The following is a 15823-nucleotide window of genomic DNA, read 5'->3' on the forward strand; positions in this document are numbered from 1 at the left end:
CTACGTATCGATATCCCAGGAGCTTCCGAATCGATATCCCCGTACCACATCCTTTTTCCAAAAGTTTTGTGAACGTACCCTCCCCCACCGTATGCGACTCCTTTTCTTCTTTGGATGCTCCGCTGTTTTCTCCCGCTTTTCCTCCAAGCTTTCTCTCCTTCAACCTGTACAAGCTTTGCTCTCTAATGTTGTTTCATCTCAATTCTTTTGGGTGCTGCGGCTGCTCTGTGAATATGATTCCCTCGTTTCTTCCCAATTGTTTGCGTGCGGTGTGATATCAAGCTGAGCAGGTGTTGTTACCAGAGGTCATGATTGCGGATGATACAATTGTGACATTCTCAAGGAAAAACTACAGAGGCGAGCCAGTAACGGATGGCAAAAGCGAGACAGGATCCTGCGACTTGGATCAGCATCGTGTGAAGCCACAGTCCGTACTCTGAGATGTGTGGTCCAGTGAATGGTTTCGCAAGCGGACTTTTGGTGGGTACGTGACGAACTCCTCTCAACACGAGGATGGCGTTGAGAATCGTCAGGTTGGTTGTGCTCTTGATTTGACGTTTCCCGTCATCGTAAAACTCCAGCTGAACCAAGCAGAGGAGAGAGAGGAGCTTGAGGATCAGCGTCGAGACCACACTGGCTGGGCGAAGAGGCTTTGTTGACGTGTTGGGAAGTTGGTCATCCTTGGCTTTGTCTCCAGAGGCAAAGTACTGAATCGAAGGATAGAGGCAGTTGGAAGGTGCGTGGAACCTAGGCACGCGATGTCGTGGGTTTGGCACGAATCCAAATAGCTGTGGACAACTTAGCAAGAAGTTAAAGATCTGAGGAACGAAGAAGAGCAAAACGGTCTTGCTAAAATGACCCAAGATTCCCACAGTGGAGAAGACCATGCCGGCAAAGTAGCAAAACGTGTCTCCTACAAACACCCGCGCTGGATACCTGTTCCAAGACAACAAGGCCAGACAGACACCTGTCAAGGGCAAGAGCAGGTAGAGACTCAACAGATGCCTCCTGAGCAGCTCTGTACTAGATCTTGACCCAGCCATACCAGCACGGGAGTCGAGGTAGAGCAGATCGTTGATGCAGAGAGAGATCGAGATGACGAGAGCCTGACCCACTTCGACGCCGTTGATGCCGGCCAGGATGTTGATGCTGTTGGTGCAGAAAGTGGAAAGTAGGGACATGTAGAGGTAGTAGAGAGGCCCCAGTTCCAAGATGGACGACCCAATCCATTGCCTCAGAACGCCAGGCCAGCCGGGGACAACGACCGACGTGCCTCCACCTCCTGCATAGTAGACCATGAGTAGAGGGATGCTCGAAATAACAGGAATGGGTAGTTTGTATCTCCATCGAATATCGAAAACGTCGTCCAAGAAGCCCAGCACGATGGCTGATAAGAACGACAACAGCGCCGAGAGGAAGCTTGCGAGCTCGTGATGAGGGAACCCGCCCCTGCCGTCCATGCGACCTTCCCAGTCGTCCCCGGTCTTGTAGATGCCTTGCAGCCGAGACGAGAAGTATCGGAAGGGGATTAAGAGGAAGAGCAGCGCCATGTAGACTGCGGCGGTGGGCAGACCGAGACTCTCGGGAATGTGCTCGGGATTGTTCTTGAGGAGGTCTCGGCCCTTGAAACCGCGGGCGAGGAAGACGTCTTTTGTCTTTGCAATAGCTGCGCTGGCCAAGCAGTAACCTATCAACGAGAGGCCGACCGCGGCGAACAGTCCGGGAAACGCATTGTCGTAGTACAGGATTGCCTGTCTCTGCTTAGAGGATACGAGGTAGTCGAGCAGCACGGTGAGCCTTGAAGGACTCGACGCCAGCAAGTACTCAGAGAGCCATCGAAATGGAGGCCAGAGGGGGCCACTGGTATAGTAAAATCCAGAGGCTTCAAGTTGGAGCAATGGCGGAAGCAGCAAGGCCGCAGTGGCTATTGGCAACACAAAAGCTGAGGTGGCAAGCGACGACATCGCTCGCTCGGCGCTTTCTACCTCGAACGCGCGATACGTCGACGAGTAGGTGTTGGCGGTGGTGGATGGGAAAGAAGACTTGAAACGAGCTGAACGAACGCTCAAAACGGCGGGTCGTGCACAGTCAACTCAGGGTCTGCGGAGTTGCCGTCGGAAAAGATGTCCACGTTGACAGCACCTTCTCAAACAACAATCCGACGTGGAGCTTGTCACGCTCACAGCTCCTCTTTCGGCCTTTCGACGACACAACTCAATCGAGACACTGGCACTGTTCAATCGCAATAAAGCTCGGGTTTGCAGGCAACACAGCTCTCAATATTCTGTATAATGCTACTCAAAGACTACGACAAGGCTGGCAAAAGAGAAGGGTGAGGGGGTAAGGGAATGATGTCTTCACAGACCTGGACTTCGAGCAAACTCTGGCTCGAAAGCAATCCTCAGAAGAAGACGCTTCCGGCAGCTCTGATGACCTCCGCAGATCGAAGAACCGACGGACCTATGGACCAAGCCGGGCTGCATCTTTAGTTGCATCAGAGCCGAAGCAAAGGGAGCGAACACGCCAGAGCGCTGTCGCCCCTAACAAGAGGAGCTCGCCGCGTTGGCTACGAAGGCCCTCACTGAGGAGCAACACAACGCAAACGAATCCAGACTAGATGAAAAAGTGTTGCTGTCGCTAGGCTATGACTCAAACCCCGGTCACGGGAGCACAATCGCACAAGGCGACGCGCTCCAAGACTCGGTGCTCTTAAGACCCAGCATGTGTACCTTGCAGGTGCAAGGACGAGAGGAGAGGGGGAAATGGAGGGAAAGACCGGGAGGGGAAAGAGAGGGCAGGGAGGGAGAAGGATGGATGCTTCTGTGCGGAACAAGTCTCAACGGGTCAGCACAGGCAAGATGCGGCAGCGGGTGCGAAGCCAAGTCTTGCTTCTTCGAAGTGAGGTGGCTACACGACATCCTCAAAATCGTCCATGCCATCCTCGTCGTCATCACCGCCATCGCGAGCGCCGTCCGCTGCCGTCGCTGCCGTCGCAGCCGTCGCAGCCGTGCTTCCGTTCGCATGTCCGTTCTCTTGCGACGCCATTGGCTTGGCACGCTTGTTGTCGGCATCGCTGGCGACTGACGCGGATCGTGTTCGCTTTCGCTGTGTGCTCGCCTCGGTGGATAGCTGAGTGACGGGCTCAAAGTCGTCAAACTCTTCCTCGTCCACTGAGAATGCTTGGCTGGCTTTTGTCGGCGACGGTGATGGCGCTGCTGCTGCTGCCTCTGCTGTCTGCAGGCTGGCGTATTGCGCGTAGTAGTCGTCATCGTCGCCATCCTCGTCGTCTTTGCCCTCGTCAACGTCAAGGCCATTCGACGATTGAAAGTGCTGCTGCTTGCGACCCAACGCCGTCTGCTCGCCACTGACGGTACTGGCAAGATGCCATGCTGGCAGAGCATTCTGCTTTCGTTGTTCGTCTTCGGCTTTCTGCTTGGCTAATCGGCGAGCCGCCTCGGCTGCCGGATCGTTCGAAGCGAGGTCGACCTGCAGAGCTGGCGCGCCGTTGACGGTCGACACGGAGGGCGCGGAAGAGGCATCTTCGGACCTGGCGGCGAACCATGGCTGAGAGGCAGCGTGCTTTGCAAGCCACGCACCCACATCGAGAGGAGGTAAAGTGATCCCCTCGGTGCGACGAAGACCTCCAAGCAAGGTGGAGAGCTGCTCGTTGAAACGCATCAGGCTGTCCTTGCTTCTCTTGACGTCCTCGGCCTCTTCGTTGTCAACGAGCTCGGTGTTGCAGCCGGGAGTCTCGCATACAAAGACGTTGCGGGAGATGTCGAGCAAATGCGCTACCTCGAGGGTGGAGTAGGACATTTTGCAGCGCGGGCAGACGTAACCCTTGTTGTCGAGCTCGTTGCGCAGACGAGTATCGATCTTTTTACGGATTGACATCATGCGCCATTTTGTGACATCGAGGAAGAGCTTGAAGTCGAGATAGTAGTAGGTGCGTGGAACGCTACGGTTCGTGATGGTGTCTCTGATTTCGTTCCTGCGGAAGGTACAGATTAGCTTGTCCTCCAACAGCTTTGACGAAAGAGCCGCGAGCTCCTTGACCTGGATGCCGAGGCGATGCGCAAGGACATCGGCAGGAAGCACAGTGATGCTGACGAGTTGATCCATAAGGACAATGTGTCGATCCTCGTAAAAGATACGCGCGACGATCTGAGCCATTCTGCGAATGGCTGAAAGCTGTTCTTCGCTGGCGAGTTTGACGTCCGCGTCGTGACCAGCACGGCCGAGACCGGTGATGCTGGACATGGTGCGAAGCTAAGTTGAGAGGCGCGAGGGGCATAGAGATTCGGTCTCGGGTATATGGGTGGGCGGGCGTGGAGAAGGCTGGAACGGAGAGCAACGGCAAGAGCAACAGCAGATCTGCTGCGAACGAAAGCAACGTGAGAACGGGACGGACGGATGGAAGAGGAAGCGAAAGGAAAGCGAAGCGGTCAAACGTAACAACAAGGAACCCGATTACAAGCGGTGACAAGGGCACCAAAGCCAACGCTTCAAGTGGACACCATATTGATGGTGACGAGTGGATGGTGGTTTGTTAGGAAGCGAAAAGAAAGCGCGCTCTGCTGCAAAATCAAATGCTCAATTTTACCGCAGTCTGAAGCAACAAACCCTTCGAAAATCTCTCTTTCTCTCGATCAGATACGATCCGATCATAAAAAGGCGTCACGCCGATGAAATTGTAAATCGGGCGATCAACAGAAGCTCCCTGCAGTCCATGCACTCAGGGTCCAACTTTTAATCCTTTTTGTGCTTTTTGGTAGAAGTAGCAAACAACGACGACATCAGTCATTTGAACTCTTCTGCTGCTCCTGCTCTGCACGGTTCTCACGTCCAAAAAAAAAAGACCCACTCGAAAAAGAGACTCTAAATTGGAAAAGAGAAAACTGAGCCGCAGCCTGTCGCTATCTCGCCTGTTTCTCCCCCCTCTTCCTCATCACTTGCTCGTTGTCATCAACACCCTTCCTGCATCCCAGGCGCGCCGCACGTTCCCTGCCAGCTTGCGCTTCGAGCTTCGTGGCGATGCATCCGTTTCCGTAAATTGCTATTCGTTCACTGTACATCAAGTCTTGAGAGTTAGCATCCAGGCAGGTGTGGTCCTCCATCCAGCCTTTGCAGCTATCAAGATGTTCAGGGTACCTCCGCTCCCGCTCCACCTCGACACCTACGAGGGATGGCTACCGGCAGAGAGTAGTCCCAGAATTGCAAAGGTCAGCAACAGCATCTCGCCGGCCGACATGTGGACTCACTTCATCAGTCAACGCCGCCCAGTCATTATCGATGGCCTGCTTCAAGATCCAGAGTGGAACGCCTCCAGATGGACCGATCTGCAATATCTCAAGTCGGCTGCTGGCGACATCCCCGTCAAGATCGAGCCTGTCCATCCCGATGCAGGTCACTTTGGTACATCCGTCAAAAGAAAGAAGGTCAAGTTCTCGGAGTTCCTCGACATTCTCCAAGACACAGAAAGCGCCGGCAAGTGGTACCTGACCACCCAGTACGTCGAGGAAGGTGACGAGCAGCAGCAAGGCCCTCAATCCTCAACAGTCAAGCCTACCAAGCTTGTCGAAGCCGATTCTGATGAGAGCGATTACGAGCCCGAGATGGACAACGTCCTTCCTGCGCCCACAAACGCACTCTCCAACGACTTTCCCGCGAAACCAGACCTCCTCGGCAACCTCGTCCTGCAACAGTGCAACTTGTGGCTGGGCAACAGCAAAGAGGGAAAGAGCTCGGGACTGCATCACGACTTCCATGACAACCTCTACATCCTACTCTCCGGCTACAAGCGCTTTCTCCTCTTTCCTCCGTCAGCACATCGCTATCTCCATCCTCGCGGCTTCGTCGACAGAGTGCATCGCAATGGGCTCATTGTCTACACACCTCCTGGCGAGCTTCCTTCTTATGTGCCCGTCCCCGGCCGCAAGTTGCAACTCCCCATTCGTCCGGATGGCCTCGTGCCCTCGGATGCTGCGAGGTGGCGTCACAAAGCCCGTCTTCGAGTCAAACGCGAGATCGACGAGCTCGCCGCTGCAGACGCTGGGGAAGGTTCCCGCTCCAAGAGCGAACGCAAGGGTAAAGCCAAACAGACCCGTCCCCAGGAGCTAGCTGAAGAGGCCCTACTCCAAGCAGAAGCTGAACTTCGCATCTGTCTCATGGACGAACAAGGCATCGATCCTGAAGCCGACACTTCGGACGACGACTTCGACTTCGATCAAGATAGCAATCAGGGGCTCGACGATCTCTTGAGCAGCCTCGTCCACTCCAATGGCAATCAACTCAACGCGTCGTCAGGAGAGGAAGAATTTACCGAAGACCAAGTTGACGCTGACAGCGATGATGATGACGACGAACAGGAGGACGATGATGATGACGATGACGATGACGATGATCAAGCCCGTCGCTTGTTGGCATCACTACCGGCCCCAGTCAAACACATTGGAGTAGCCGCACTCGCCGGCGATGCAGCTTCCATCGTGCAGCTTCGCGCCTATCTTGAAAGTGTCGCCGAATCAGACCATTCCGGCCATGGCCAAGCGTCGTCTGCCGAGCAAGACGAGTCCTCGGGCGAATCGGCTTCAGAGAATGCTAACGATCAAAGCCACTCAGAGGGCGAAGAGGAGACCCCATCCGAGAAAGACGAACATGACCCAGATACGCCATTGCCAGAGCCTGCTGCTTCCCACGGTCTCGCACTCAAGCGCAAAGAAGTGTCGTCTTCATATGAATCCCACACGTCCGACCCCGAAGACGACCAGCAGGAGTCGGACACTGTCGAGTCAGACGACCTCCCTGCACCTGCAAAACGAGTTAAAATCGCTTCTCGTGTAGAGCAGGTCCTCCACACCCCGGTGCGTTCTGCTTCTCGAGATAGCGAGTCCGGCAGCGAAGACATTTCTGATCATCCGCACGAGCTAATTTCGAGCGAAGACGACGAGGATTCGGACGAGCCAGGCTTCCTGCCCGCCGACTCCGGTTCCGAGTTTGGGGATGTGGACGACGGTGAAGCTGAACTCGAAAAGCTCCTCGCAATGGCTGGTCAGAATGCCGATGCTCTAGCCTCCCCTGATGCTCCCGACAACGAGGATGAAAACGAACCTCAGAGCTTCTCGCGCATCCCACCCCACGTCTTGCACCGCTGCCTCGACATTCCTGACGACCCTTCTCGCCCTATGCCCAAGGAGGCAAATGGCAACGCGCCGCAACGCAAGAAAAGAGCACCATCATCCGAGTCATATTCTCTCATGCCTGGCTGTCCACTCCCTATTGAAGTATTCTTGAAACCGGGCCAGATGCTCTACCTTCCTGCCAGCTGGTACCACGAGGTTACGTCTTCTTCGATTCCGCCTCTTGGCACCCCGCCCAACCCTAGTGGCCAAGCAGAAGACTCGAGCAAGGTGCATATGGCGCTCAATTACTGGTTCCATCCTCCCGATGCCCTTGAATTCGAGCCGGTCGAGCCGACTGCTCGAGCTCGATCGTCCAACGACATCGTAGTCCCCGGTCTTGGCGTTGGTCTCGGCGAGAGCGCCATCGAGCATCGAGGCGCTGGTACTGGAACTCATGAGAGGCCCTACCGCGATGCCGAAGTTTGGGATGAAGTCGCGCATGCAGTTGCTCAGCAGATCCAACTTGCACGGGATGGTGCCTTAAAGTAATTCGTCTCGTTATCACACCATTGATGTCATCTCAATAGATCTGCAGCGTGACTTCACTGTGTGATCTTGTTGAGGTTTTCTGAACCCCATCATGTTCCAATCTCTTCATTCATTCGGTTTGGTTCGTGTCTTACACGTCCAATCACGGTCAAACTTGGGCTGAGCTGACATTTCACACATTCTATTGCTGCTGAGGATCGTCAGAATCCACTTTCTTCAAACGCGACCAGACTCTGACCTAGCGTACCGTCAAACAGCTTCCAAACGTCGGGCATAGACTCGAGCGCTGGAAGAATTTGGGCCAGCTGTTGTTGTGGCATGTTGAGATTCATGCCTGGCAGAATGGTCTGGCTGCCACCCAACGACGTGCTTGGCTGTGCATTCGACCAGGACGGTGCCGGAACCACGGAATCGCTACTCTGAGGTGTGTCAAAGTCGCCCCTCCATACTGGCGCTTTACCTGCTGCTGCACTTAGATCACTGCCTCCGTTTCGCAGGCTGCTTGCTGGGCTGGCGCCTTGTGCCGCTTCCGCAGAACCTGCTCCACCGTTGTATGAGATGAACATGCTCGATAGCGAATTTGCCGGTTCGCCAGGGTGGAACGAGGCACCGTTGCTGGCCCGAGACGTTGAATTGCCGGCAAGTGGGTTGAAGTTAGTCGATCCGTATCCAAAAGAAGCCGTGGGAAAGAGGCCGGTATACTCTTCGTCCGGTGACGTACCCTCGACAAATGCAGAAGACACGTCCGAGCGAACCGAGCCATGGTTGAAGTGCGAAAACCAGCTAGCCTCCAATGTCGGATCATTTTGAGTGTTGGTAGCGACCATCGTGGGCTCCGTCGCGGATGACTTGGGGGCCGAACCATTCCGCGGATTAGTCTTGGGGGTTTGCTCTGGATCGTCTTCACCTTCTGGCAGCCGGATGCGCTTGAGGACCGAGTCGACTCCGTCCGTGTTCTTGCGCTTCCTTGCCTGCCCTGGTCGCCTATCGAAACGTTCGCCTTCAGCAAGAAGATTTGAGAGCAGCTGACATCCTCTGCGAGCGATGGCACTTTTGCGTGTGAATCGACCGAGCGCTTCAAGGGCGCGTTTGACTTCTTGGCGTCGCAATGCGCGTTGGTCCGGGTTCGAGGCGGGCTCGAACATATCCAGCGCCAAGATAGTGACGGCGGCGACAGAGTGATAAGGAATGGTCCATAATGCTCCACCGTGTACTCGGGACTGCAGATCCAGCTGGGGTCTGTCATCCCCGTCAGCGTTGAGCCCAAGTCCACGCTCGAGCTCATGCAGAACTCCACGAGCCGTCTCGATCGAAGCGCTGTGCGACAGCGCCCTTTCCTCAGCTGAAACGTCTCGAGACAAGAAAGCACGGTGCATCACCAGAATCTTGTGCTGCACCGAGATGAACAGATAGTGCTGCAAGACCGTGGTGAAGCTGGGCAAGGACGTGAGGCCGCCCTGTGGAGATGCTGGCCGGTTCGGATAGAGACACGCCTTGAAGCGATCTGTCACAAAGCGCAGACGCTCCTCGTGGTGCTTGACGAGTGATAGCGACGGCATCTCGCGTGTCTTGTTGAGGTCCTCGAAGAAGTCACAAACAATTTTGGCGACGTGACAGGTGAAGCGCTGCTTGGAGGCCACGGTGAGTACGTTGACTTCGCGATTGATAAGACGGCCCTCTTCCAGATCCTCGTCCGAGCAATTGTGCGGCAGAGGAGTGTCATACTGCCCTTCGACGATGGAGAAACACCCGCTGAAGGGAATAGCAAAGTAGTCTTGCTGCGTAAAGGCCCACCAGACCCGTTTGCCCACCTCGAGATCAATGATGCGCTTCTTCCAGATCGCAAATTGCCTTGGAGACTCGTCTGGGAGGCGACAAGATCCTGCGTCTTTGCATTGAATACCCGCACGTTGTAGCACCTGACCGCGTTGCACTGCGCACGCCTCCAAAAATCTTGCAGTACGGCCAAGTGCGTGCAAGCCGAGCGTCTGCGCGGTCTTGATTCCAATGGCAAGGAGAGAAGTGAGTAGGTCGCTGCCGCAAATGTTGTGACCTGCGACGCACAGGATCGCAATTGTCTGACAGCAGTAGACGGATGGTTTGACAAGGTAGTCGGCCAGAGAGAGGCAGTCCATAGCCGCATTTAGGAGGGCGGAGGCGGTGCGCATGCGCTCTGTCTCGGATCCGAGACCGCAGTAGGCACTCTCCTCTTCCGACATTTGATGGATGGCGATACTGCAGATGACATAGAAGAGCGAGAGCCAGGCCGGATCGATGGCGCGATATCCTTCGTATTCGGTGATTCCCTCTTCCGGGACAGCGATGGCAACGAATGCCTCGACCTCTCGTTCGAAAGTTGGGAAGTGAACACAGCAGTGCTGCCAAGCGCCGATCTCCTTCGCCACTGCAACTATGCGAAGTATTTCGGTAGAGGAGAGCGTCACAGCTTTTATACCCTCGGTAACCCGCTGTGTCGCAGGTCTTGCAAGTAGATTGGCAGGCGGCAGGTCGTCCGGGTGCAATCTCAGCAGAGTCTCTATACGGGAGACGACGCGAGAAGGCAGCCCGCGACGAAGATGTTTGAGCATGCGTGATCTTCCGTCGAAGCCATAATCGAACCCGGCTGCCTCTGCGTTGCGGACCTTGGACGAAGCAGGGCTTGTCTTGCTCGAAGCCTGAACTCGGGTGCCTGCAACTTCCGGGCTTCCGGGAGCAGCAGATTCGGCCTCGCTGTCAGAAGAGTTGACGTCAAAGTCGACATCGCGGCGTCGATCCTTTCCGAGTGTGAGAAACTCGAGCGTGGTGGCTGCATCCGTCGAAGCAAGCTCGGCATTCCGTCCTTGTGGCCGCATCGCTGGGAGGCTTGCATCTAGCCGGCGAGCTATCTGCGCGGCTGCTTGAGAAGGATCGTCACCTCCGACTTTCACCTTGTCGTTGCTCGAGCCTTCTCCCCTTGCAACATCCAAGGGCGTTCGTCCCGCTTCAGTATCAGCGGTAGAAGAGACCGCGGTCTTGGCCCAGTTCGCCCGACTCTCGCCAAGCACCGAGATTACATCCTCCACGTCGTTGAGCCTGGCTTTGACGTCTTCGATCGACTCCTCTTGCCTCGCCTGCTGGTTCAAGCGCTGCTCGATGCGATCTAGCTGCATCTGCAATCGCGAGAGTCCTTGCACGAAGACGTCTGCGTCATCTCGAGGAAACTGACCTGAGTCCGCCTGCACGCTGCACACCGACGAACCCCTTCGACCCAGGGCAGGCTGCGTCGAGTAACGGGCGAACGCTCCGCCATAGCCGCCTTCCTGCTGTTCTGAAAGCTGGTCGAGCTTCTGAGATGATGGGCCGGCAACGTCGCGAGATGAACCTTCAAGTCGACAATTCTCTGCTTTGCCTCGTTTAATGCAGGATTGGCACGGAACCTTCTTGTCGCATCGGATCTTTCGTCTAGCACATTCAGTGCAGGACCAGGACGGTCGCTGGCTCCTCTTATAGGGGATCGACCCGGGCTTGATATCCTCCGCGATGGAGCTTGCGCGCCCTGCCATCTCGCATAGGATGCTTTGGTAAGCGATCTGCCACCGACGCTCTGAAGCAGTCTTGAGTCGCTATGAGGCCTTTAGAAGGCGGTCATGCAGATGCGCGTGGGCTGTTGCTTGTTGTTGTTGTTGTTGGCGGCCGCGGCGGTAAGGATGGTGATGGTGGTAAGCAATTACCATTTCTGCTCAGGCACAAGACATCGGAATCGTGGTCGGCTTTCTCCGCATGGCTTCTTCTAGCTCGTGTCTCGGAAGCGCTTCCCTTATCTCTCTGGAAGGTGAGATTTCTTATCGGCACTTGTGGAGGAAGCGAGAGTCGCTGATTGGTTGTATGATCCCATATGTTACACCTTTCTCAATTGCACAATTTGAAAGAGTGTTTGCTTGCGAACCAGGTCAGCGCCGCATGCTGCCTGAGCACGAACTCCGGATCAATCACAATGTACCAAATCTTGGCCTTCCTGAAATTATCATGCCGACCTCCTTGATTTTGGTAGACTGACCCCTGTGAGACCAATATTCGCAAATTAAAGTAGCGCGATTAGCGCCCTCGCTCGCTCCGCTCCACTAGCTAAGCACCAAGAACCTGTTTTCATGCTTCGAATACGATTATAGTTAAACTACCATTTCTCGGTTCTCTTATTATCTATCAACGAAGCTCTGTCTCAACTAAAGGTATATGCTAGCCAATAAAAATTTCGGTAAGTAGCCGTTATTTACCTTCAGGTTTGCGAGTCTCAGTCGTGAAATTCCGAATACTTCTCTCTTCCAAGACACGGGGACATGCCTTATGGATCACTCGATTATCCTATTCAACAACTTGGATAACAAAAGGATTAACCGCGTGAGGTTTGTTCAGCCTCAGTTACTCAGTCCAAGAACGTACATTGTGAATCTCTTTAGATTTGGTTTGATAACTTACGGTTTTCGTTCTTTGCCCCCGGTAGCCCGCTGTGAGTTTAGTAGATCGGGCACCCTTCTTCACCGTAGCGGCTGCCGGCATCTATAGCAAACTGAGTATGTCTTCAGCACCTTTTAAAGCATCGATATGTCTAGGGCGACAGGAGTCCTGTGATTCGACTTGAACCCCAGTAAGACGTGCCTATGTTTTCGGCTATTTGCAACAAATTCAGATAGTGATTAATTTGTGATTGTACTACAATGGGAGCGGGAACAGTAGATCGTGCACGGTCGACTTTATTCGCCTGTGTGACATATCTCTCTGTTTGCCAATTTCCTTAGCAGGAAATCATGAATCCACCCTTCACATTCAATGAGAGTAGCCTATCATCCCCACGAACCCGTTTTCCGCGCGAGCGTCGATACGGCACTTTTAATGTATGTCAATGGCGAAACCGGTTGCGCTGGTAAGCCTGCTCCCCCAAATCCGAGTTAGAACCGTTTGATTTTCATCTCATCAGACTCAAAAAGTATCTAGGCCGATATGATTATTAAAAAGCTGATTCTAAGATCAAATCATTGGCGTGTATAAACCAACAAAATCAACTTTGTGAAAGATCAAGCAAGGCAGCACGTCTTTTTGCTCGGGCTCTCAAACCTGTCGTTCTCGGACAGGCAGCTGGTCACCTGAGCCCCCGCACCTAGCTCGAATCCAGTTTGATCTGTAGGCGACGCACAGGAATAAGAACATTGGATACACGGAGTCCGCTTGACGATCAGAGTTGTTCCAGATGTGTGACAGCTCATCACAAGAGGACAATGACGCCTGATCCAGGCATCGAACAGCTGGAATCGGTCGTGTGATGCGGCAGGAACTAGCACCGATTCGTGCACGTACCGCCTCCACACTGGGTGGGTTCGTCAAGAAGTTGCTTGACCACGCCAAGCCTGTGTCGCGCTCGCTTAACGCAATGCAGGAGACGCATGTGCAATCCAAATTCACCGAAGGCCAGCGTCCATGATGACCTCGCTTGTTCAAATCAGCCTCCTTCCTGCTGCCACGATCACCCTACCAACATCACGCTCAACGCAGCCTCAGCATCCAAGAGAATCATGGCATCGACGGACGCCCACGAACCTCTGCGACAGCTGAACGCAGAGCTGGATGTGCATCCGGCCATCATCTCGGCGCTGATTCGCCGAACACGATCGCTGGTTGCACGACTCATTGACCGCGACATTGACGAATCGAGGATCACGAGCGCCGAAGGCCTGATCGACACCAAGGTTGTCTCGGCTTTTCACGAGCTCGGAGGTGATTTTGGCGATGCCGTGCCGTACGCATTGATGGAAGCTCGCAAGACGTTCGAACGTGATGCCGAAAAGCAACCGCTGGACCACGGTCTCAACCAAAACAGGGTTGTCGCCTGTGAAGTGCTGGTACAACGGCTTGTCGCGCACATCGAGAGAAGCTCCTTCGAGAAAAGCTCTTCCAACACTGGCAGCTTCCACATGTGCTTGACCAAGAAGTTCCGACGGTACGAGAGCGACGGCGACGTTGCGCTACCGACTTCGGCTCTGGAAGCGGCCATCGATCAGAACTGCGTGCCCATCCTGGCATCGATTGAAGCCAGGAGGGCGACGCAGGCCATCTGGGACGGATCGCTGGTGCAGAAGTACTCACCGCAAGGATATACGTACTTTGTGCCATACGACAGGAAGGACGACGGCGCATTCTTATCGCATTTTGACCCTGCGCGATTGGGTGTACCCAAGTACTCGTACATCACCAACATCTTCCTGTGGGTATTTTTCCTGGCCATCTTCACCGTGCAGACGAGGACGCTCAAGTCGTTCGACATGTTCGAAGGTATCCTGTGGGTGATGGCCGCAGGCTACCTGGTGGAAGATGCGTCGCGCTGGGTCAAGATGGGTGGACTGGGTGCGATCGAGTTCTGGACGGTCATCGATATCTGCACGGACGGCCTTCTACTGGTCTCATTCTGCTTCCGCGTGGCTAGCTTTGTGGCACACGGGAAAAGGTCGGATTCGTACGAGCTGCGGACGTTCCAATTCCTGGCGTGCGTCGCACCTCTGATCTGGGTGCAGCTCCTCAAGGTATTTGACGGTTTCGTCTACTTTGGCACGCTGACGGTCATCATCCTGCGCATGTTTAAGGAGAGTGCCATCTTTTTCACATTGCTGGCCTTGGTCATGGTCGGCTTTGGACATGCATTCCTTGCGCTCGACGCTGCGGACGAGGCGGTGGTGGACAACGTGCTGGTCAAAATTATCGACCTGCTCATCCAGTCGGTGTTGGGCGGAGCCGACTTCGACCTGACGAGCGAGGATGCGTTCGGATATCCATACGGCCACATCCTGTACTACGCGTACTGCTTTGTGACAGCGGTGATTCTGCTCAACATCCTCATTGCCTTCTTTGGCACGGCGTACAGCGATGTGGTGGACTCAGCCGACGAAGTGTACGCGGCCTTCTTCTGCCAGAAGGTGATTTCGATGGTGAGGGCTCCGGATCAGTTTGTGTACCTGCCACCGTTCAACCTGCTGGAAGCGTTCGTCATTGCGCCACTGGAATGGGTCACATCGCAAGAGACGTACGCCCGAATCAACTATACGGTGCAATCGGTGCTCTTCGGCGTGCCGATGATGTGGATCGCGTTTTATGAAAGCAGAAAGGCGCGAAACGGGGGCTCGATTCGACTTCCGATGTTGGAGACGGAGGCTAGAGACCCCTCGCAAACGACGCTGAGCGGCACCGAGGAGGACCCGATCGTACCAGAGATGGAGGGAAGCGGGGGATTGCAAATCTCGCGAACCAAGTTCGAGGATCTCGTAGGCATGTTCCAGCGCTGATATTGTCGTTCAAACCAGTCTGTATCAACCAGATCCAGCCTTGGCGCAGCAACCGCTTCTGATTGCCCTGAAAGATGAACTGACTACACGATATCGAGGCAATGAAATCATTTGGCATACAATGCTGTCCATTGTCTGCTCACCTCGATGGCACTGTGAGCGGCGTAGTGGGGACAGAGATGGAAATAGAGAAGGGAATAGAGAAGGGAATAGAGAAGGGAATAGAGAAGGGAATAGAGAAGGGAATAGAGAGTGAGCTAGCTGTGACCGATAGTTAAAAAACAAGGATATGAGCGAGTGGACTTACCCCTTCTCATCCTTCTTGTAGTGTTCAGCGACGTCGTTGGCGAGCGGGTCGTCCGGGTTTGGTGCGGAGAGCAAAGCTTGGACAGAGAGCAGGACGGTGCGGATCTGGAGGGCTGGGGACCACTTGTCTTTGAGAATGTCTAGGCAGATGCGGCCGAGCTTGTCAATGTTTGGGTGGTAGATCTTGGTGAGGAAGCGAACCTTGGGAGCGGACATCGGGTACTCCTCTGGCAAGAACAACTCGAGACGGAAGACGCCGCCTTCGAAAGGGCTCTGTGTGGGACCCGAGATGACAACGTCAAAGTATCTCAAGTTATCCTCGTGAGGAGTGGCGCTGATGCCAGGTGCTGGGTCGGCGATGAGACGCTCAGTTTCCTGTAGGAGAGAGAGAGCGACAGTGAACAACACAGCTGCACCAGTCAGTACGAGGCCAGAGCTGCTCGAAATTGATCATTGTCTGACGTCTACTCACTTTGATGATGCGTTTTGGGAGCGACATGACGGATGGGATACCAATCTAGCAAGTCGAGATTCTTGAAG

At 54.5% G+C, this 15823-nt stretch overlaps 6 protein-coding genes across 6 annotated transcripts; 2 read left to right on the plus strand and 4 right to left on the minus strand.

The window, feature by feature from the left end:
• Nucleotides 1–338: 338 nt before the first annotated feature.
• On the minus strand, nt 339–1964 carry EX895_001121 (uncharacterized protein; the record flags this gene model as incomplete). Its single annotated transcript, XM_029881721.1, has 1 exon — nt 339–1964. One exon carries the CDS (start codon nt 1962–1964, stop codon nt 339–341), a length of 1626 nt encoding a protein of 541 aa, XP_029741809.1.
• A 943-nt stretch (nt 1965–2907) lies between these two features.
• On the minus strand, nt 2908–4260 carry EX895_001122 (uncharacterized protein; the record flags this gene model as incomplete). The annotated part of the gene is made up of 1 exon (XM_029881722.1): nt 2908–4260. One exon carries the CDS (start codon nt 4258–4260, stop codon nt 2908–2910), a length of 1353 nt encoding a protein of 450 aa, XP_029741810.1.
• Nucleotides 4261–5138: 878 nt separating this feature from the next.
• Nucleotides 5139–7670, plus strand: EX895_001123 (uncharacterized protein; the record flags this gene model as incomplete). The annotated part of the gene is made up of 1 exon (XM_029881723.1): nt 5139–7670. One exon carries the CDS (start codon nt 5139–5141, stop codon nt 7668–7670), a length of 2532 nt encoding a protein of 843 aa, XP_029741811.1.
• Nucleotides 7671–7870: 200 nt separating this feature from the next.
• Nucleotides 7871–11212, minus strand: EX895_001124 (uncharacterized protein; the record flags this gene model as incomplete). The annotated part of the gene is made up of 1 exon (XM_029881724.1): nt 7871–11212. The coding sequence occupies one exon, from the start codon at nt 11210–11212 to the stop codon at nt 7871–7873; it is 3342 nt and encodes a 1113-aa protein (XP_029741812.1).
• A 2403-nt stretch (nt 11213–13615) lies between these two features.
• On the plus strand, nt 13616–14977 carry EX895_001125 (uncharacterized protein; the record flags this gene model as incomplete). Its single annotated transcript, XM_029881725.1, has 1 exon — nt 13616–14977. The coding sequence occupies one exon, from the start codon at nt 13616–13618 to the stop codon at nt 14975–14977; it is 1362 nt and encodes a 453-aa protein (XP_029741813.1).
• Nucleotides 14978–15084: 107 nt separating this feature from the next.
• On the minus strand, nt 15085–15782 carry EX895_001126 (uncharacterized protein; the record flags this gene model as incomplete). The annotated part of the gene is made up of 3 exons (XM_029881726.1): nt 15085–15130; nt 15285–15658; nt 15756–15782. The coding sequence occupies 3 exons, from the start codon at nt 15780–15782 to the stop codon at nt 15085–15087; spliced, it is 447 nt and encodes a 148-aa protein (XP_029741814.1).
• Between the last annotated feature and the right edge of the window lie 41 nt (nt 15783–15823).

The sequence above is a fragment of the Sporisorium graminicola genome, chromosome SGRAM_10 (assembly GCF_005498985.1).
Source record: "Sporisorium graminicola strain CBS 10092 chromosome SGRAM_10, whole genome shotgun sequence".
NCBI lineage: Eukaryota > Fungi > Basidiomycota > Ustilaginomycetes > Ustilaginales > Ustilaginaceae > Sporisorium > Sporisorium graminicola.